General features: G+C 40.3%; 1 protein-coding gene across 1 annotated transcript; it reads left to right on the top strand.

The window, feature by feature from the left end:
• The first annotated feature begins 13,215 nt into the window (after positions 1-13,215).
• On the top strand, positions 13,216-15,685 carry LOC114646107 (zona pellucida sperm-binding protein 3-like). Its single transcript, XM_028794099.2, has 8 exons — positions 13,216-13,804; positions 13,899-14,014; positions 14,105-14,208; positions 14,319-14,493; positions 14,650-14,761; positions 14,866-14,954; positions 15,024-15,100; positions 15,184-15,685. Exons 1-8 carry the CDS (start codon positions 13,286-13,288, stop codon positions 15,570-15,572), a joined length of 1,581 nt encoding a protein of 526 aa, XP_028649932.2. The 5' UTR covers positions 13,216-13,285; the 3' UTR covers positions 15,573-15,685.
• Positions 15,686-23,353: the final 7,668 nt, after the last annotated feature.

Genomic DNA, 23,353 nt, shown 5'->3' with positions numbered 1-23,353 from the left:
GAAAGGCCATGGCTTTCAATAACTGGCAAGATAAAATAAGCCATCTGTAAACCAATATTCAGTTAATGCTATTAAAGTAGGAACACACCATTTTACTGACCAGATATTTCAATACAAAACCCTGCTCATCCTTCTTTTTACCTTCAGTCATAGCATTCACATACTCTGTCATTACCACCATGCTCTTGACATCTGCAGTGGAATATTTCAATGAAGTTTATTACATTTAGACAAGCATTTTTTGTTGCAAGTACAGAACTTTTCAGTGTTTGTCACATCTTTGTTTTCCTTTGAACATTTTGCAAACAAAGGAAATATTTAGGCAGATGTAAAAAGCAGTTCTTTCAACTTTTGTATTTCACATCCTCATAACACCAGCCAAGTCTAACACAAAAGCAGTGGTTCTGTTGGTGTAATAAGAGGCTTACCTGCTTAGGTTCATTAAAATGGAAATCAGATGTTGTAAATGAGACAACATTAGCCATCCTTGGCATCTCAAATCTTGAGTTTTCCAGTTTACTATCCACCATACACCTATACGACTGCGACAAGTTGGCCAACAGCACAATTTTTGGTCCTAAAAGGAGGCTTTCTATGGTTTCTAATTTTAAAATATAAATATAGAAATTCCTTCTTATAATCGATAAACTTAAACCTAACAGATTTCTACATGTGTACCAAGTTGTTAATGTAACTTATTATGATCAATTATAGTGTATTGAGGGCTGGAATTAGAATTAGGACTAGGTGTTGGAAAGCAGGAGAGAAAGAAAAGCCATTTTCTGGTAATGTTGGGGTAACTAACTGCCTGAAAGAGGATTTCTTGGCCCAAACAACATTCTTTAGCTTCATATGATTTAGAAAAGGTAGCTGTGAAAATGAACATTTATATAAACAAGTTTTGCATCAATAACAATAGCTTTTCCGATCACTCGCCCGTTTTGTTTAATTTGGATTTGGTCTCTGTTAAGCATAGTAAATCCACCACCACCCGTCTCTCCCGTGTCATTCCCCCCTCTGCTGCTAAAGATTTTGCAGCTGCTTTTTCATCAATTTCCACATCATGTGAATCCACGGATGTTGATGTTTTATTGCAAACCTTCCATACTTCCTGCTGTTCTGTGATGGATGACGTAGCCCCACTCAAACGGAGACAATCTAAAGTCAAGGTTGACCCATGGCTAAACGAACAAACTCGTTCCATCAGGCAAAACTGTAGGCGTCTAGAACGCAAATGGAGGAAAGATGGTCTTATTGTTACCTTCGACCGCATGAGAGACACGTGGTCCCAATACCAGAGAGCAGTCAGAGGTGCAAGGAACCGTTTTTTCGCGGATATCATTTTAAAAAACTCTGGCAATCAACGTGTCTTATATAAAACACTAAATGCTGTCCTTTCTCCAGTTGCAACTGTTTTTTCTTCTGCTTCCACTGCTCTTTGTGATCAGATCCTTATGTTTTTTCTGGATAAGGTCACGAACATTAGATCCCAGATCTCCATTTCTTCTTCTGGCTCTGTTGACTTAGCCGTTCCTGCACACGGCTCTTTCACCAGCTTTGAACCCATTTCGCTCTTCCATCTGGAAAAAATCGTCGCCTCAATGAAGCCTTCGGGCTCTCTGGACGATGTGGTGCCGCCCAGACTCCTGAAAGATGTGTTTCCTGCGATTCGATACGACGTCCTAAAGATCATAACTAGTAGTCTATCTTCGGCTATAGTTCCTCGTGCTTTCAAACACGTAGTTGTACATCCAATTCTGTAAAAACCTGATTTAGACCCTGCCGTTCTTTCCAATCTTCGTCCAATTTCCAAACTACCTTTCTTGTCAAAAATACTAGAAAAAGTAGTTTATGAGCAATTAACTCATCACTTACAGGACCATCAGGTAATGGACCTTTTTCAGTCAGGCTTTAGGCCCCAACATAGCACAGAAACCGTGCATTTACGTGTCCTAAATGACGTCCTTTTGGCATTGTACTCAGGACTTCATGTGATTATGGTTCTTCTCGACCTATCTGCTGCGTTTGACACAATCGATCATGGCATCATGATCTCCTGACTCGAATCCTGGGCTGGTGTATCTGGCTCAGCCCTCGACTGGTTCAGATCATATTTCTACAACAGGACTCTTAGAGTCATGTTGGACGATTTTTCATCTGAATCAGTCCTACTCCCATGTGGGGTCCCCCAGGGTTCCATTTTAGGGACACTACTTTTTTCAATCTACATTCTGCCTTTAGGTGCAATTTTTAGAAAACATGTAATTTCATATCATCTATATGCTGACGACTGCCAAATTTATTTTTCCCTTAAGCCAACTGACTCCACCAAACCTCTCCTCGACTGCCTGTCTGATATTAAGGATTGGCTGGCTGTAAATTTCCTTCACCTGAATGATTCAAAAACCGAGGTCATTGTTTTTAGTCCCGACTACAAACAGATTCCATCTTTTGGCCTCAACTCTCTTCCCACTCCAGTAACTTCATCTGTCTTTAATCTCGGAATCAAAATGGATTAATTCCTGAAAATGGATGCTCAAATCAACAGCACAGTAAAATCCTGTTTTTTCCAGCTCAGGCGTATCGCCAAACTCAAGCCTATTCTGTCTAACCATCTCCTGCAATCAGTAATCCATGCATTTATTACGTCCCGGCTTGATTACTCTAATTCCTGCCTTTATGGTATCAGCAAAGTCACTCTTTCTAGACTACAACTGGTTCAAAATGCGGCTGCAAGGCTTCTAACAGGGAGTGGCAGAGGCCAACATATTACTCCAATTTTAAAAACCTTACATTGGCTGCCAGTTAGATTCAGAATCGATTTTAAGATACTCCTCCTAACTTATAAGGCATTAAATGGTCTAGCCCCCGCCTATTTGAGTGTTTTGCTCCATCGATACAATCCCCCTCGTGCTCTTAGATCCTCAGATCAGCTCCTTCTAACCGTTCCCAAGGCACGTTTCAAAGCTTGTGGTGAAAGGGCTTTCTCCATCGGTGCACCCAGGCTCTGGAACTCCCTACCCTTAGTGGTTAGGCAAGCCACTTCAGTTGCCACATTCAAATTACGCTTAAAAATGCACTTCTTCACATTGGCTTTTAATTCTTAACTTGTTTCATTTTCTACTTGTTTTTCGCTATTTTCTCTATTTTATTGGATCCTCTGACCTGTTTTTAGTTCAAATTCTCTCTTAATGTTTGCTTTAATATTTTGTTTTTAGTCCTGTTTGTTTTAACTGTACAGCGCTTTGGTCGGTTGTAATGCTGTGTTTTGAAGCGCTCAACAAATAAATATGGTATGGTATGGTATGGTACTCCCATAAATCCACCACCTCTAAAAAATGAGCACTCACAATGTTAGCACTGGCTGAGAGCATGTCTCCAAGTGTGGGTATTTAGATTACCATCTATTAACTTCAAAACCATGCTAGAAGGATGATGAAGTGATTTCACTCCACCTGAAGCACTAGGGTGCACTGCAGCTTTGATTGTTAAAATTACATTTCTAAATTAAGTGCAGACAGGAGAGCTGAGCTGAGAAATCACAAGGCATTGCATTTACTTGACTGACACAGAAGCATTTCAGAACAACTGACAGGCTATTTCCTATAGGTTACTACCAGCACTTTTGTGTGGTTTGAAATGGAGAAGTCAGACATTCCTCATACATCTGAAGATATAGGCAGAAAAAGTTCTTTAATATAAGTTTAACAAATGGCATTGCCTGTGTGTCCACTCTCCTCACAATACAATGTCAGCCTACTATGTTTGAGTATAATGACCAGTTCGAGTATAATTACCAGTCTTTTCCCAGCACAAGCATTCAGAGTAGAGCAGATTTCCAGTGGCTTCATCTTTACAATTGCTCTTTCAGTAATTACCAATACCAAGTTGAACATCAGTGTAAACAAGCCCAATGAATGCCTTTTTAACCCAGAACTCCCTCTTAGGCTACAAGTTAAAGACACATCAGATTTGTGCAAAATGGGCAGCAATGCCTTCAGAGCTGGTGGAACTGTTGCAGTATTGCACTGGGAGCAGTCAGTGCTTGAGGATCCAAAAGGCTATCAAGAAAGGAAGCTGGATAGAAAGGAATCCCATTAGCAGGCACATAGAGCTTTGGTTTTGAAGACCCTGGATCAAATATATCTGTAATCTTCTTGAATGGAGTATCATACTCCTATTCATCAGACTGAAGATTACCAATAGTGGTTTAAACCCAATAAGGGAAATCACCCAAAAACAACAAAAGAAAAGAAAAACTAATTCCAACAAACATACTGCAAGTAGAAAACTTGAAACTGGGGTGTATGGCAAAAGAGAAAGACAAATCAATCACCAGAGAAATGGTCTTTAAAAAGCCCCTGCTATTGCAGGTGAGTACTAAGCACAGATTGCACACACCTCAGGCCTGTGCATGTGCATGTATGTACAGTCAGTTCACAGACAATCAGAATTCATTTGGGTCAAGCTGGCCCAATGGAAATGAACGGTACTAATACTGTGTCAGAAGCTCTCAGAAAGAGAAATAAGAAACCCATAAATAGTATTCAACTCAAAAAGAAGTGCCTGATCTGATTCTTTGTTTAATGCTTTCGGAAAAACAAGTTTCAAGTCCCCACCTTGCCCATCCCTTGTGGGACATTGTTGAAGCACAGTGACAACAGGAAGCCTGTACTTATGGACACTTCAGTAGCCTTTGAGTATACTGTGGGGTTTGGAGCTGCGTTTAAGCAGCTGTTCATTAATTTCCACACAGCATGTATGGTCCATGTCCAAAACAACACCTCATAACTATCATAGTCACACACTTTGTCAGTCAGTCAGTCAGTCAGTCAGTCATTTTCCAACCCGCTATATCCTAACACAGGGTCACGGGGGTCTGCTGGACTTTGTAAAACTCTAAAATAAAAAAGGCTCTCCATAAACAATCTGGTGCAATGACTTGATTAATAAATTGTACAAGAAAAGACACAAACATTTAAAAATTGTTTGAAATAAGAGTAATTTAAAGCTCCTGAGGAATCAGGGCTCCCATTAGATCTACTAGCAACCACAATACTGTAAATAAATCATGAAACTTTTTGTATTTTATTACCTCTTCTCAATCCAGGTGATGATTTAGATAAAGGGCACCAAGACACTATTACAAATGTGGCTGCAATTTGATAGTTAAATGATTGGTATAGCTGAGCTACCAATCATTTTTTCTTCATAAAATTGACAGAGGTACAGACCAGTGAACGATAATATTAATATAACTAATAACCAGTTATATTATTAGGGGCAATTCTAGGGAGTCTAGGGGCACTAGGCAAACAAATTCCTCCAACTCACTTTCTTCAGAGTCACGACATTGGAATTTTTTTGTTATTATTTTAGTTCAAAGTCTAAATTAATACTCTCAACAGAGAGAATTTAACAAACACTAATTTTTTATTTTCATTTTGTGAAAAACATTATATAAATGAAACAACACAATAAGTACATTTGTAATTAAAACAGAAAAACAATAATAGAGTTAATTTCCAAAATTTAAAACAGTAAAAAAGTAACTAAAATCTAAAATAAATGTAAGGTGCACATGGTAATAAAACATAACTATAAATTGTAAATCTTAATATACAAAAAATAAATTACATAATTAGAAATTACATAAAAACAAAAACAGTTTCTAAAGGTATTCTTGTATTCAAGGTATTCAAGGCCAGAACACCTCCATTGGCACAGGCAAGTATCTTAACTCAGAACCGGTTCGACCCTCTCAGCGTCCCCAGTTCGCCTTCAGCCCCTGGTGATGTAATAGTGGTAGGTGATTCTATTGTTAGAAACCTCAATATCGCATGCCCTAATAGAAAATCGTTTGTTTCTTGTTTTCCCGGTGCTCGTGTCTGAGATGTGATGAGACATGCGCCGGCAATCTACGAGAAGCACAAGAACAGGGCAGTTGGAGCAATTGTTTTGCATGCTGGCATAAACGATATAAAGCACCGACAATCGGAAATCCTCAAGGCTGACTTCGCAGCATTAATTAAAGACACGAAGGAGAGGACCCCATCGGCAAAGATCTTCATTTCGGGTCCACTGTCTCTCGTCAGACGATCAAACGAGTACTACAGTTGTCTGCTGGGATTAAATAACTGGCTGCAGGGCTTCTGCAAGAATCAAGACATCGAGTTCATCAACAACTGGGACCTCTTTTGGGAAAGATCGCGTTTCTTCATGCGAGATGGCCTGCATCCGAACAGTTTCGGTGCCCAGGTCCTCTCCGAAAACATATCTAAGGTAATTCGTTTATCTTGACTATCTATCTCTGCTCTTAACTCCTTCCGAAATGCTACTGCTGTGCTAGGACATGATAATTGTTTAATAAAATCTTCCATAAAAGTGCACAACATTAATCCATATTACTAACCGAGAATGCTAAACCAGATGGATGCAGGGACATCTGGCCATGGGCCGTAGCCGCAAAAAGACGTACTGCGCAGGCGCAAAAAGAGTCCGCGAGAGTCGGCTGAGGAGCCGAGAAAGGCGGACAAAAGAGGGCGACAAAGGCTGATGAGGGGCCGCGAGAGGCGGACAAGACCACAGAAAAAAGGAGTGAGCACATAAAAAAGGACGCGAGAGGCGGACAAGACCACAGAAAAAAGGAGTGAGCACATAAAAAAGGAGTCACAGAAATGAAGCGCAACAAGCACCGAAAAAAAGGAAAAGGCACATAAAAAAGTAGTCAAACGCGGGCAAAGCACGAAACACATTGCACACGAAACAAGACCCCCCAAAAAAAAGAACAGACGAGCGCACAACAGCAAGGCACAACCCCACCCCCACCCTACAGGCACGGGATGGGACACACACCAAGAGGGGGATTCAACAAGCCCATGGAAGACAAAAAAAAAGAACACAAATTCGATTGAAACAGCTGCGCCATCTGAGCTAAGCCACGTTTCACTTAGTGCAATAAAATCTATTTTTTTTTATCACTAATAAGATCGTTCATAAAAAACGTCTTGTTAGTTAAAGCTCTAACATTTAATGGTGCCATTTTTAATGTTTCGGAGGGGCTGAGATGAATAGCCTACTATGTGCGTTATTGATATTTAGTTATTTTTATTAGCGCCTGCGCAGTACGTCTTTTTGCGGCTACGGCCCATGGCAGGATGTCCCTGCGTCCATCCGGTTTAGCATTCTCGGTTAGTAATATGGATCTGTGTATAGACCTCCAAAATTCAACGCGTCTTTTTTGAGGAATTCTCTGACTTAATGTCAATTTTAATTACGAACTATGACACACTCTTAATAGTTGCTGACTTTAATTTTCATATAGATAATCAGTGTGACCAAAAAGTAAAAGAATTTATGAACCTTCTGGACTCTTTTGATTTGAGACAGCTCGTTAATAAGCCTACACATAAAGCAGGTCATACGTTAGACTTAGTGATTACTAATGGACTAAAAGTTGATATAAAGCAGGTCATTGATACGGGTCTATGAGACCATTTTCTTCTACTTTTTAATATAGAAATAATGATAGAAAACACTCATGAGAAGCATATTGTTAAAAAACGCCTCTTTGACTCATCAGCAGCTTTAAAACTTACAAACATTCTAAGCAATCAGTCCGTTTATAGTGCCAACTATAATAGCGAGGATAATGTAAATAGTAAGGTGGAAAGATTTAATACTAAGGTGAGAGCTGCTGTTGACATAGTTGCACCTGAAAAGACAGTTAAAAAATCTTCTAGCATTGTTATACCATGGAAGACCCAAAGAGTGTCTGATTTAAAGAGAACATGCCGTAGAGCTGAGCGTAAATGGAGGAAGACTAAACTAACTATCCACTATAAATTTTAAAAGTTAAAATAACAGAACACAATAACACAGTCCGTCTTGAGAGGCGCTGCTATTCTCTAAGATTATAAATAACAATGCTAGTAATCCCAGAGTCTTATTCTCGATGATTGATCATCTGCTAAACCCAAGTAACTCAAAGGAATGCCTCCTAAGTACTTCCAGTAAAACCTGTGAGGCTATTGCTGTATTTTTCAATCAAAAAATGAATGATATTAGAAATAATATAGTATATCTTCCCAACACTAAGGATCCTCCTAAACCCCAGTACTCCATTATAAACAAATTAAACTCTTTCACTAGGATAGATTTACCTGATTTACATAAAATAATTTCTCAAATGAAACCCTCCACCTGAGTCCTTGACCCAATACCAACAAATTTTTTCAAAGAAGTATCGGGCGTGCTAATTGATGATATTCTTGACATAGTAAATTCGTCATTAGATACGGGGGTCTTCCCAGACTGTCTTAAGACTGCTGTAGTTAAACCCCTACTTAAGAAAAATAATCTCGACCCCTCGGCTCTTGAAAATTTTAGACCCATCTCCAACCTACCTTTCTTAAGTAAAATTCTAGAGAAGGCAGTCATTATGCAGTTAAATGAGCACCTTAGTAAACATGCTATTCTTGATAAATTTCAGTCAGGTTTTAGAACAAATCACAGCACAGAAACTGCACTTGTTAAAGTAGTAAATGATTTGCGGGTAAATGCAGACAGAGGCCATTTATCTGTTCTCATTCTCTTAGATCTGAGTGCCGCATTTGACACCCTTGATCATAATATTCTTAGAAATCGCCTTAGTCAATGGGTGGATCTCTCTGGCAGCATCTTAAATTGGTTTAAATCCTACCTGGCAGGGAGAAAATTCTTTGTTAGTTGTGGTAATTACAACTCAAAGACATATATGGTATGTGGTGTTCCACAAGGCTCTATCCTGGGTCCGCTGCTCTTCTCAATCTACATGCTTCCATTAGGTCAGATTATCTCAGGGCACAATGTGAGCTACCACAGCTATGCTGATGACACACAGCTGTATTTATCAATTGCACCTGATGACCCCGATTCTCTTGACTTACTAACACAATGTCTAACTTGTATCTCAGAATGGATGAATAGTAACTTTCTCAAGTTAAATAAAGAGAAAACTGAAATCTTAGTGATTGGCAATAATGGATACAATGAGGCTATTAGAAATAAACTGAATGCATTAGGATTAAAAGTCAAAACAGAGGTAAAAAGCTTAGGGGTAACTGTTGACTGTAATCAAAATTTTAAATTGCATATTAATCAGATCACTAGGACAGCATTTTTTCACTTAAGAAACATAGCAAAAGTTAGACATCTTATATCATTGAAAGATGCTGAGAAATTAGTTCACGCGTTTGTTTTCAGTCGACTAGATTACTGTAACGCACTCCTCTCAGGACTACCCAAAAAAGACATAAATCGTTTGCAACTAGTGCAGAATGCAGCTGCTAGAATCCTAACCAGGAAAAGAAAATCCGAGCACATTTCTCCAGTTTTGATGTCACTACACTGGTTACCTGTGTTATTCAGGATTGACTTTAAAATTCTGCTTATGGTTTATAAAGCCTTAAATAATCTCGCCCCATCTTATATATCGGAATGTCTGACATCTTATATTCCAAATCGTAACCTCAGATCCTCAAATGAGTGTCTCCTTAGAATTCCAAGAGCAAAACTTAAAAGAAGTGGTGAGGCGGCCTTCTGCTGTTATACACCTAAAATCTGGAATAGCCTGCCAATAGGAATTTGCCAGGCTAATACAGTGGAGCACTTCAAAAAACTGCTGAAAACACATTACTGTAACATGGCCTTCTCATAACTTCACTGTAATTTAAATCCTGATACTCTGTATATCCAAGTCATTATAATAACTTTTTGTGGTGGCTCTAAAATCTGTACTAACCCCTATTCTCTCTTCTGTTTCCTTTTCTGGTGTCCTTTTGGTGGTGGCACATCTACTCAAAGCACCATGATGTTCCAACAATGATGGATGGATTAAAAGCCAGAAATTTGTATGACCATCAGCATCAAGTGACTCTGTGAGAACCCTAACTACAAAGAGGACTATTTCATTTACGTTAGGTAGAATGCCCAGAGGGGACTGGGCGGTCTCGTGGCCTGGAACCCCTACAGATCTTATTTTTTTCTCCAGCCTTCTGGAGTTTTTTTTTTTTTTTTTCTGTCCACCCTGGTCATCGGATATTACTCTTTTTCTATGTTAACCAATGTTGCCTTATTTTAATTTCTTATTTTGTCTTTTATTTTTCTTTTTTTCATTATGTAAAGCACTTTGAGCTACTTTTTGTATGAAAATGTGCTATATAAATAAATGTTGTTGTTGTTGTTGTTCTTGTAATTTTCAAAATCGTTGTTTGTGGGCTTTGGCTATCATGCAGCACATGCTGTGACGATTTCCACCTGCAGGTTCAAAGACCTTCGCCCATTGCGCTCTGTTGAAATTATAGCTAGGGCTCAAATTGACATATTCGTGCTGTTGGTTTATTAGTGGGATTTTTTTTCTTTTATTCTAACTATAATTTTTTGTTTGACTGATGAATTAACCTTTTCACTCTAGATATGTTATCAGCCGTTCTCCTGCTGCTCTAAAACTCCCCGTCCATTCGTTAAGCGTGAGAAGCTCCTGTGCTTCCTCTCCAAAAGTTCACTTCACTTCTGTAGTTCAGTTCCAACCCTTTTCACTTAAGGATTTCCATGTTAACGTCTCCTGTTCTGCTTGGTCAATTTTCTCTTCCAAACATGTAATTCGACTTCATGATTTATGAAAATGGCGTAGCTTACATTTAACATTACCATCCGGTGTAAAATTTTGCCAAAATCAATATGCGGACAACAATTTTGGATAATCCGCTGTGAAAGTACCAAACACTAAATAAATAATTTTGATCACAAACACTATAAAAATGAAGACTGATGTCAATTCAGTGGGTTCCCCAGACGTCATTGGGGACACCTTCCAAGTTCGGGGCCCCAGGCATTTTCCTGCTTTGCCGGACCCTTGCAAAACCTTTTGGTCATTATTCACATTAAACTGAAGTGTTCCATGCAGTACTTCACACTCATACTATACCATTATCTCAGATCAAAACAACTTATATTAATTAGCTGGGAAAGGCAATTGTTACTTTATGAGCCTGAATAAAGCTGAAAATATTTACTCATAAGAATAAAAAATATTGCTGTGAAACAAGTTTTATTCTGTTTAAAGATAGATCTTCGTGTTGTCTGGTGGAAAGTTTAGCTTACCTGTAGCACACCCTACATGACAAAAGCACTTTATGTAAAACATCCCACCACATATTAGCTAATATAACAAAACATAACAACAACAAAAAAAACACCCTCAGAACACAAGGAAAAAGAACCGTGTTTAAGTGTTTGCTTCCCACAGTTTAAAGGAGTAACGCAAATACTGTGCTATTGTGTTTTTACGGCAATACAACTAGGGCTGCCAACTTTCTTTCTCTGGAGATGAGGACATTTGGGTCGAAAAATGAGGACTTTCGAGGACGCCTATCCCTATGATGCCATAATACACCTTTATACTGTCTTATGTTTTTTTTTTAAATGATATAAATCTTTAGTTGCAGTTTATCACTATAATGATGATATGATGGCCACAATCACAGTCACTGGAAAACTAATAACCCATTAAATAGTTTGAATATGTCAAGCCTCTTAAATTAACAGACTTCATTCCTTCCATTCTCATTGGGATATCTGTCGTAATGTAAAACATGATACACATGGTAAATTCACTTCTAGTTAAATTAAAATAATTTTATTCTTTTCAATTGAGTTTATTTGCATTTGTCTTCTTTCATATTTTTCCACTGAAGCTATTTTTCTCTGTAAATCTGATAAATCTGATAAAAAAAGGATATTTGTTGTTCAAGTAGTCTGTGAACTTCCACTTTTTTTCGGCATAATGGGTATTCCTGAACTTATGTAAATGAAAGAATTATTAAAATTTTAAATTACTTGAAGAAGCTACTTATTACTTGATAAAAAATAACTAAAAAGATATTGCATTTATATGACAGAATAAATGTATGATATTTTTAAATTAACTTAAACTTTAATAGTTGACTCATTCATTTACAATTATAATTCCATTTTGGAACCACGGGTGGTAATAACAATAGTTTCCATTAAAATCACAAAAGGAATTCTTACTCGCACTTAAATACGACAGACTGTACCTGGATGCATGAAATTTCTTGTTTAACCAAGCTGCTGAAAGAAGAATCAAAACTAAGATCTCACACAGAAAACGTGAAATTGTAATTTCGATTTTAAATAAATTCACTTAATTATTTGTAATCCTAATTCATTGTAACTAAGGAAAGGAACAACATTTATAATGAGCTGTCTACTCACCAAGAAGATAAAGCTGAATTCAAAAGATGAAGTGAAAAGTCAAGTTGGACAGATATTGACTATTCTCGTCAATGTCTGCGCTGTTTACCGGAATGGAAGTGAAGATTATGGGAAAAAAGTGTGCGCAATACATCCGCAAATGCGGATTGGTGTACGGCTTTCAAATTTTACCAATGATAAGGATATGGGGATTTTCAAAATTTAGGAGCCAAAATTCCGGCCATTTTCAAAATTGTATAAATTCCTCTTGTAATCTATGGCGCGTTAAAAATGAGGACATGTCCGGGAGTAAAAATGAGGACATGTCCTGGAGGAATTTATACAATTTTGAAAAAGAGGACAATTTATGTGAATTTTTATGTTTAAAATCACTGTTTTAATCGTTTATCTATTGCATTTTTTTACGTTTTTAATATAAGTGCATAATTTCGAGTGAACCTAATCATCGAGCGTGCATCAATACCAGCGTACAAAGAAGGCACGGTACTAAATACATATTCCGAGCTGTGAGCAGGATTAATAGGCCTACATAATTCATAAACTGTATGTTCGTGAAGTTGAAATGAATTGCCTTTCGATGACTGGATAGCTGGACATTTAAAACCATGAAAATACAGTAACAATAAGTTAATCATAATAATTGTAAAAAAGTAAGCATTTAAAAAGAATGGTGTGATAATAACAAATAATTATTTCTGAATCGAACTCGATTTAGTAGTATTTAAAAGTTTTCTTATTCAGCCTTCCGACGCAGCACAGTTAGTATTCACTCCCAATCTGGCCAGCTGAACCCAACTGCACTCCGATTGCTCACGCACTGTCAGTACACGTGCTCACGTGCGCATGAGTCGTCTGCAATCTGCGCCCTACACACCTGCCGCAGCAGGAAAAGTTGAAAAGGCCGTCAAGGAGTAAGCTTAGTGATTGACTTGTCTTCTTTTGGGGTTTTTCTTTTCCTCCTCTCTCATGTCTTTGTGGTTGTAGGAGCAGGTTTTGCTACATATAATCTATGGTTTTTGGGATGGGGGCGCTTTGTTTCTTTTGCTGCCTTTTAGGTGGTTTCCCATTATTGGGATTAACCAGTCCAATTGATGATTTTCAGGCTGACAAATGGGACTATAATACTCCATCTCGAAAGATTGCTAAACATGGACTAGGAGCTGCAAGACCAAAGCTCTTTATGCCTGCTAAAGGGATTCCTTTCATTATATCTCCCTTTCCAGAAAGCCTTTTGGATCCTCGTGTACTGACTGGCCCCAGTGCCAAACTGCCCCCTGCACTGAAAGCTTTGTTGAACCCTACACCTCCAAGGCCTGTGGTGACACTACCTGTAATCCCCAAATCTGACGTGTCTTTGGCTTGTAGCATATCTAAGATGATGGTGAGGGTTAAAAAAGCATTCTTTGGGTTTGGCTACACTGAGGCTGAACTTGTTCTTGGTAATAAATGCAAAAGCAATGGCAAAGATGAAGCCACTGGAGATCTGCTCTTTAATTATCCTCTTAATGCTTGTGATGGTAAAAGATCAGTAAGTCGTTTTATATTTAAACTTTAAGGATTTGTTTGCTAAGCAATTTGATTTCATAAATGAACAGTACATGTTGTTCTGCCTATGACTTTAGACGCATGAGGGATGTCTGACATATGAGAATGTTCTCCATTTCAAACCACATATAGTGCCTGGAGTAATCCGTAGAAAACAGCCTGTCAATGTTGCTCTGAAATGCTGTTATTTCAGGTAAGTAAATGGAATGCTATTTGTTACATTAGCTGTGTTGGTCCTATCTGCCCCTAATGTTAGAATTGTAACATTAAACATCTTGTGTAGGTACTACCATGTATACAAAGCTGCAGTGCACCCTACCTGGAGTGCCCCCTCTGGTTTGAAGACCCTTCATCATCCTTCTGGCATGGTTTTGAAGTTGATGGATGGTAATCTGAAATATCCAAACCTTGAGCTTTGCTCTTGGCTTTTATTAAGTGCCTTGATGGAAGTGTTGGGTTTTTGGGAGTAGCTAATGTGGTGGACTTTATTTACACAGCTACCTTTTCTAAGCCATTTGAAGCTAAAGAATATCATTTGGGCCAAGAAATCCACTTTCAGGCAGTTAGCTACCCCAACAGTACCAGACAGTGGCTTTTCCTTCACTCCTGCTTTGCAACTCCTACTCCAAATCCTAATTCCAGTCCACGATACACAGTAATTGACAACTATGGGTAAGCTTGAAATTTAAAACTTAAAGATGCTTAGTTCCAAATGACAAATTAAGCCCCACTATAGGAATAGCCTGACCAAAATTGGTATTGAGATGCCAGAGAAACCTCTTTAGGACCAAAAATTGTACTGTTCTGTAATGTATTGCATACTTGCAGGTGTATGGTGGATAGTAAACAGGAAAGCTGCTCCTCCAGATTTGAGAGGCCAAGGATGGCTAATGTTGTCTCCTTTACAGTATCTGCTTTCCAGTTTAATGACCACAAGCAGGTAAAGCCCTTGTTTACACAAATAGAACTTAGTGATGTGCTTGCCTTAGGTGTCCTGAGAATCCGGAATGGGAATAAAGCACTTTTCAACCATCCTGCTTACAGGTTTACTTTCACTGCAAGATGTTCATGAAGAAAAACCAAGATGTGACAAACACTGCCAAGTTCTGCACTTACAACAAAAAACTGTCAAGGTAACTAGTGGGATTAATGAAATGTGATTTTCCTTAATAGAATAAACACAACTAAAAATGCCCATACAGGTGGCAGGAGCTTGGTGGTCATGACAGAGTATGTGAATGCTGTGACTCGGTGTGTGGCCCTTCAGAATATGATGAAGGTAAGAACAGAATTTGGTCTCAACCAGTCTAACCAACTGAAGGGAAGCTGTCCTACACGTGTGTGTTCTACTTATCTTGCTAGTTACTGAAAGCCATGGCCCACTGGAGGTGGGCCCCGACGAGGAGCAGCTCCCGCCCGAGGTGGGCCCCGACGAGGAGCAGCTCCCGCCCGAGGTGGGCCCCGACGAGGAGCAGCTCCCGCCCGAGGTGGGCCCCGACGAGGAGCAGCTCCCGCCCGAGGTGGGCCCCGACGAGGAGCAGCTCCCGCCCGAGGTGGGCCCCGACGAGGAGCAGCTCCCGCCCGAGGTGGGCCCCGACGAGGAGCAGCTCCCGCCCGAGGTGGGCCCCGACGAGGAGCAGCTCCCGCCCGAGGTGGGCCCCGACGAGGAGCAGCTCCCGCCCGAGGTGGGCCCCGACGAGGAGCAGCTCCCGCCCGAAGATGATTCCAAAGGATTTTGGCAGTATTACTGAGGTTAATCATGGACATGATGCAGACCTGAGGCTATTGTACATTGAGGCACATAGTACATGTGTAATTGTAAAATATTAACTGGAGAACTCTGCCTTTTAAATGTAGACAATAAAAGGATGTTCTGGTCTAGTGTGTCATGACTCATTTTGAAAAGGAGCTGGAATAGATGTGGTTTAGAAATACTAGTCACATATGCTAAAATATTATGGTTATTGACATTCAGCTCGACTGGTCTTTAACTCTTGTCAGGAAGATGTGGGTCTTGTTAGTTTGATTGCCAAGTTAGAACAAGGCTTGGTGTAATTGAGGCGTGCAGTCAGACAAATGGAAGTTGTCCATACCAGTAACTGGATCATGACCTAGCAATACTAGCCTCTGTTGCTAGTAGGAGGTACACCATGCTCAAGATTAAGCCACCACGTCCTTCCAGCTAGAGCTGCTTAGCCTTGGCAGTTGGGACGGCCATTGACAGGCTCTAGTTCAATACTGTAGCTCAATGTGATGTGGCCTTTTAATCTAGCGTGTGTATTTAGTATTTTAAATTTTACAAACCCCCTGGCATCTAACTTTCCTAAACTATATTCGGATAGCATTAACTGCAAGTGGTGTCCTAGGAATCCTCCTAAAGATCATACAAACAGCTTCGCTAGGGTTTTTAAAGTGGTCTTCATATACAGTGACTTCAAACTCCAGATGCTTGCCAAAGCAGAAATGGCTTTTCAGCTAGAATCCTCAGTAGTTAGCATGGCTTTGTCACTCCCCTAAAAAGAGAACTCCACCATGTGATGAGGTAAGACCACACTGGAATAACTTTAAAAGGTGAATGAATTCCCTTTGGAAAGCTCATTCTGTCTAATGTCATTAACTTTCCTACAGGAAGTTGTGAAATTTCTTGAATTCGGTAGGTGCAGTGACCAATAGTGTCTCCTCCTGGCCTCTGGCTGTTCCTTTTGGTGTAATTTTCCTTGACCAGTTACCTAAGATGGGGGTGAAGCAGAGAAGTCAACTGGCCTGGATAATCTGTTAATTCATGGTGTGAAGTCATCCCTGTAGTTTTGTCTAGTTGTCTGTCTTCAATTGGCACATTCACAATTGAGGCCTAATGGGGGTTTGCTGCATGTTCCTATATCTTCTGGCTACCTTTTATTGGCTAATCTCCCAACTGGGTTTGCCTTTGTGTGGTCTTGATCCATTTTTAATTTCTAGTGCTGAGCAGCTAAGATATATAAAATGAGTCCACGGTCATTGCACCTTTGGGAAAACTTCTTTAGAAATCCATTTGAATCTTTCAACTCTTGCATTTGTGTCCGCTCCACTATTCCCAACCAGAATCCCTTTTTCTGCAGTAGGAACTTGTTTAGGGGTGCTACCCAGAGGAAAACTTCTATGCAGTGGATGACAATTGATTGCTGATGCAATATTGGGGGGGTTTGTTTGTCTTTATAGACTTGTGGTTTATTTTTTTTAATATATGCAGCTAGTGTCTCATCTGCAACAAATGTGTCCACCTTATGGTTGCTTATGCAAAATGGAATTTTTTTTCTTTAAATTTTACAGCCTGTGGAAGAAATGTTTGTGGTACAACTTTGTACTAGTCTTGAGCTGTACCAAGCTTAAAGAAAAAAGCTAAATGTTTGGTTTTAACTATACACTCATTTTTTTCCCCTCTTCTTCGTCCAAACAATATTTTCAAGAGTGGAATGACTTTTATTGAACATATCAGTCCTAGTTTTGATGCAAGTCATTTGTTTCTCTTGCAGTTCCAGAAGCTGTGCAACTATTTGTTTCAAATAGTCTCTTTACAAAAATGTGCCTAATGGGGGCTTCAACACTTTATAATTAGAATGCTACAATGACACTCTTCCTCAATAAATTACAGCCCAGTTATTCTAAATGAAACTCTTGCTTTTGTAAGAGACAAAATAAATGAGCACAATACATGCTAAATTCAGTTTTCTATGGAAAAGAGTAGTCATGTTTCCCAATAACTGAGGGAATTGGAGGCCTGATCTGGTTCCAGTGGTGTATGCTGTACTTACAAGGGGATGGTAGTCATTTATCTTTAATTTGAAACCGGTAACCAGTACCTACTGCATGTGTGTATACCCTACAACTTTGGGTCCTACATGTTTGGTTTTATTTGGTCTTTCTAACAGAGAAAGGGATCCTAGGCTATATGAAGTCCACACAATCTTATGACCACATAGACATATTTTTTTTCCCCTTTATACTCCAAACTCATGCTAGATTAATTGGAAACTAACTCAGGTTTTGGTCTGTGTAGTATCACAATGGAAAATAGAGGGGGGGGTGGGGGTGTATATAAATTTAACCTCTGCAGCCATATTTGTTGCTAGATATGACTACTTCTCTTTTAAAAAGCGTTTAGATCATTTACGTTGTCTGAGGAGCAGAATATAATCTGCCATTTAGTGGAGTTTTAAACCAATTCCTTTTTGTTAGGCATGGTATACAAATCTTGCTTTACGTACATTGCATTCGGTTTGGAAATCAAAACAAAGTTTCTTTTTAAGATGAGCTATAGTTATTTGCTGCAGTCTATATCCTAGAGAACTGGACCATTAAATTCTCCATAATACAGAATTACAGTACTGGTTCTATTCTGAACATTTTTGATAATAGTTACTAATTTCATGTTGTTTAACTGGAGTAACCAACTGTTTGATATTTAACATTTTTAATATTCTAAAGAACATTTTAAATAAATGGTCTATCAAGGCTGTTTCAATTGTATCTTATATTACACTATCAAATAAAATGCTAATTTTAGTCTAAAACATGTTAATAAAAATAGACTCGCCAGACCTCTCCTACCACATCCAAGTCAATTATAGGCCGGAAATGTCCATCAAAAAATACTATTTGAAATTTCATGGGGCTACTCAAGTATAAAGGGTTAAGGTAAGAAAAATTTGTTCACCTTTCTATTAGATTCTTTGTGCTTTTCTTTTTGTGCATAACTGGATTAAGACATTGCTGTATCCCTATGCTGGGTTGAAACATTGTATTCTGCATCTGTATATTTCCTTGTTTAGTGTAATTTGACAAGTAAACGTTAAACCCACTTTAATGGGATAGCTGGTTGAATAATTGAATCTGTAGACTTTGGAAAGCCTGTACAGAATACAGTGCTGGTTGAAGCCCACGTGCACACCAAGGAATGGTTCACTGCTGTGCCCCTCTAACTTCAATATGCTAAAATATGAAATTACTGGCGAATATCATTGAGTGCAGCTATTAAATGATCAGGGATATAAATGCAGTTAAACTATGGAGGAATGCTTAGGTAATAGGGCTATTAGTTTATTATAATAAAATTATGTTAACTTCAGGCAGAATATGTGAGCTCTTCCTTAAAACCATTCTGAACACTATAGAATTTATTGTCTAAATAGCTCCATTGTGCATCTGAAGAAAAGAAAATACAAGTAGCTGAGTTATAGGCAAAATCGGTGGGGTGGTCACATATGTAAAATAAGCAAAACAAAAATTGAAATTCTGTCAATTATAAAACCCCATGAGCTGTCAGGTGCATCTGAGCCACACCAGAAATGAACTGATTGTAACCAACTAGAACTCTATTAACCTGTTTAGGGCATAGTCTAAGTATTATGTATTAAACTGTGCTTACTTTTTTCAAGGCAGAATGAGAAAGAGATACACTGAAAAAGACAAGATAAAAACTTTTCAGGGGAAGACATATAAAAGGGTGAATAGAAACAGTTTTTTTTTTTTTTTACATGTGAGTCATTTTGAAGAGCTGGCCATTTCACCAAAGCATCACTTATAGATTTTCCCCGAATGATCTATAGTACTTGGAACAAAAGCCAAAGCACATCTGCATAAGGATTTCTATCTATGGTAGATTTTTCTCCCTTATTTCAATTTCATGCATAATCTGCAGCCAGATTTCTAGCTGACTGGTCTAGTTTTCTCCTCCAGGGATATTTAGAAGGGAAGTCTGCCTGTGTTGACTATACCTCCATAAACCCAGATCTGGCCACCTTGGTACAAAACCTCTCCATCTTAAATTTAAAGATCATCTTCCATTTATAGCTATCACTCTTGCTTCCAAGCTCTCTGAGATATGGATGAACTGAAACCAGGGCTGCAGAAACCTTACCCACTTCTGAGTCAATTCAGTAAGGTTTAAGCTCTGCCCTGCTGTAGCAGAGTTCTTCAAAATGTTGTGCATTTTGGCTGTGGTAAATATCAGAACCTTTCCAGATAAGTATGTTTCTTTTCACATGGTAAAGAAGGCACAAGTAAAAATTTAGACCAGGTCTTCACTCTTCACTTTGCGGGGAGCTTAACCACTTTGCTAAGGTCTGTCACTTCCTCTGTACAAATGGAACAGTTACCTTCTACTCAGACTGCATCAACAACTATTCACTCGGTGAGCTCCACTGCTCCCACCTTTAAAACTTCCACTTTGCATTTAGATGATGTGTGTCCTCCTCCGCTGTTGGCCACTGAGGTGGCAGTGTCTAAGCTTAACTGGGTCTCTGTCAAACAGATTTTCTCTCACCTTACTGTCACTGCTCCTTCTGCTGTTCTTTGCAGTTATAACAGTGCTAAAATTGAACTAGTCGGCAAACTCTCCCTGCTTGTATGGTATGGCCAGAAGTTCTTGCCTGACTTCACATTACATGTTGCATGCCATGGTGCCAACCTGTTAGGCCTGGATTTATTTAGAGTTCTGGGCTTTACACTCCTGGACACTGAGGTGTCTGCTGTCTTCATTGTCAGCTCACCATGGCTTCAGCAATGGCTAACTGTCTTCACAGGGTTGGGTTGTATCTCAGCTTTTAACCACCAACCACTGCATGATCCTTCCACATGCCCTGTCAACCAACCCCTCCACCAAGTTTCCCTTGCCCTCCAGGAGGAAGTAACTGTGCAAACTGTTGGAGATGTGATTCACTGAACCAGTTAATGCCTCACCTTAGGTCTCAAACCTAGTGAGAATGAAAAAAACAGGTGGGTTATGCCTGTGCATTGACCTCAGGGCTATGAACAAAGCAGTAATACCAGATAAATACTCACTGCCCACTGCTGAGGAGCTCACCACCCAGTTCCATGGCTCAAAGGTATTTTACAAATTGGACCTTCATCAGGGGTACCTGCAGAATCCTCTCCACCCTGATAGCCATGGTTTAACTACCTTTGTCACCCACAATGGGGTGTTTCATTACACAAGGGTTCTGCTTGGCCTCAGCTCTGCTCCAAGCTGTTTTCAGAAGGTGATGTCTACTGTCTTTGTGTCTTTGAATTCCTGGGGTGTTTATCTATTTGGATGACATTGTTATGCGTGGCCCAACCCCTGCCGCCTATGATGAACGCCTGCAACGAGTGTTCAAAGTATTAACCACTCATCACCTCACACTGAATGGTGATCAATGTGTTTTTTTTAGTGCCTCGCATAGAGTTTGTGGGATTTAGTATGGCTGCCTGTTGTGGTGTGCAAAATTGGAAATTTTGTGTTTATATTTCCATTATATTTTGCTCAAGCCAAAACAAGATGAATTTAAATACAGGACACTTGCATGGGTAGTTTTACCATCAAAACATTCCGTTTTCCTGAACTGTACCAATATCAATCACAGTCAGAAGCGTGACCACGGGGGGGGGGCTGGGGTGAGCACTGCCCCCCCAGGGACAAGCCGTGCCCCCCCCTGCGAAATGCTCTGTCTGTCCAATGAAAATTCTGGAGAAGAATAAAATTTGATTTTCAAAACTGAGTTGCTTTCCAATCGGCCCGTTTGAATTTGGGGCGTATCCGTCAGTGTCTCCTCCACTAGACAGGCACCGTGCTGCTCACAGTTCACTTTGCCGCACATTTTGTAGCACGTTTTGAACCTGTTGACTGCATTCTTTAATTAAAACAGCATATATGTTCCATTCTTCTTTTATTCTCTGGTTGGTAACACCAAAAGCTATGCATAGGTGGCTTATTAAAAAGCAGACATCTTCAACCTCTGTCCCTCCGCAAGCTGCTGGCTCCATGGTTGAGCCCAGTACCGCTGCTACCAACACAGAGCACAGCACACCCACGTCGGGAACTGAAACTCCAAAAGATGTAGATAAGCCTACACAATCCTCCAGCTGTGCCCGTGTCGGGTACTCCAAACCTCTGCCTTCAACAAAATATACAGTCCGGTCTGCCTGACTTAAATATGGATAGCCCATCCCAGCCCATTTTAATTAATTAATTATCCCAAGCACGCATTCGGAAAGTTACTCAGATGTTTTAGTGCAAGTTGGTATCAGTCTCGACCATGGCTTGAATATTCAGTTGTCCGTGATGGCAGCTTTTGCTTTGCCTGCCACAAATTTAGTGTTTCCAATTCGGACCGCGAGGACATATTCACCAAACACGGCTACACTAATTGGAAAAAAAAGCTCTAGAAAAAGACGGTGGCGGCTTCCACAAACACGTGTCTAGTATCCCGCACGTCAGAGCCATTTCTGCATCACAGCACTCATTATTGGTGTGTCTTCAGCTGCATGTGAAAGCTCTTTCTCTACATTGAAACGCATTCTCACTCCACTCCGCCGAACAATGCTGCATTCAAGGAAGAGAAACTTAGTCATTCTGGCACATGAGAAAAACATCACAGAAAATCTAGACATGAATGAATTTATTTCAGTATTTGCCAAGCCTTCCAATGAGGAAGCAGAGCCTGGGGACTCGGAGGTGGGCTCCCCCATCTCTGGGACTGAGGTCACCGAGGTGGTAAAAAAACTCCTTGGTTGCAGGGCCTCGGGGGTGGATGAGATACGCCCGGAGTTCCTCAAGGCTCTGGATGTTGTAGGGCTGTCTTGGTTGACACGTCTCTGCAACATTGCATGGACATCAGGGACAGTGCCTCTGGATTGGCAGACTGGGGTGGTGGTCCCCCTCTTTAAGAAGGGGGACCAGAGGGTGTGTTCCAACTACAGAGGGATCACACTCCTCAGCATCCTTGAAAAAGTCTATTCAGGGGTTCTGGAGAGGAGGGTCCATCGGATAGTCAAACATCGGATTCAGGAGGAACAGTGTGGTTTTCGTCCTGGTCGCGGAACAGTGGACCAGATCTACACCCTTAGCAGAGTCCTGGAGGGTGCATGGGAGTTCGCCCAACCAGTCTACATGTGTTTTGTGGACTTGGAAAAGGCGTTCGACCATGTCCCTCGGGGAATCCTGTGGGGGGTGCTCCGGGAGTATGGGGTACCGGACCCCCTGATAAGGGCTGTTCAGTCCCTGTACAACCGGTGTCAGAGCTTGGTCCGCATTGCCGGCAGTAAGTCGAACCCGTTTCCATTGAGAGTTGGACTCCGCCAGGGCTGCCCTTTGTCACCAATTTTGTTCATAACTTTTATGGACAGAATTTCTAGGCGCAGCCAGGGTGTTGAGGGGGTCCGGTTTGGTGGACTCAGGATTGGGTCACTGCTTTTTGCAGATGATGTTGTCCTGTTTGCTTCATCAGGCCATGATCTTCAGCTCTCTCTGGATCGGTTCGCAGCTGAGTGTGAAGCGGCTGGGATGGGAATCAGCACCTCCAAATCCGAGACCATGGTCCTCAGCTGGAAAAGGGTGGAGTGCCCTCTCAGGGTTGGGAGCGAGATCCTGCCTCAAGTGGAGGAGTTCAAGTATCTCGGAGTCTTGTTCACGAGTGAGGGAAGAATGGAGTGTGAGATCAACAGGCGGATCGGTGCGGCGTCCTCAGTGATGCGGGCTCTGCATCGGTCTGTCGTGGTGAAAAAGGAGCTGAGCCAT

Source organism: Erpetoichthys calabaricus, chromosome 2, assembly GCF_900747795.2.
Source record: "Erpetoichthys calabaricus chromosome 2, fErpCal1.3, whole genome shotgun sequence".
Lineage (NCBI taxonomy): Eukaryota > Metazoa > Chordata > Cladistia > Polypteriformes > Polypteridae > Erpetoichthys > Erpetoichthys calabaricus.
This window is presented reverse-complemented; position numbering and strand designations above follow the sequence as displayed.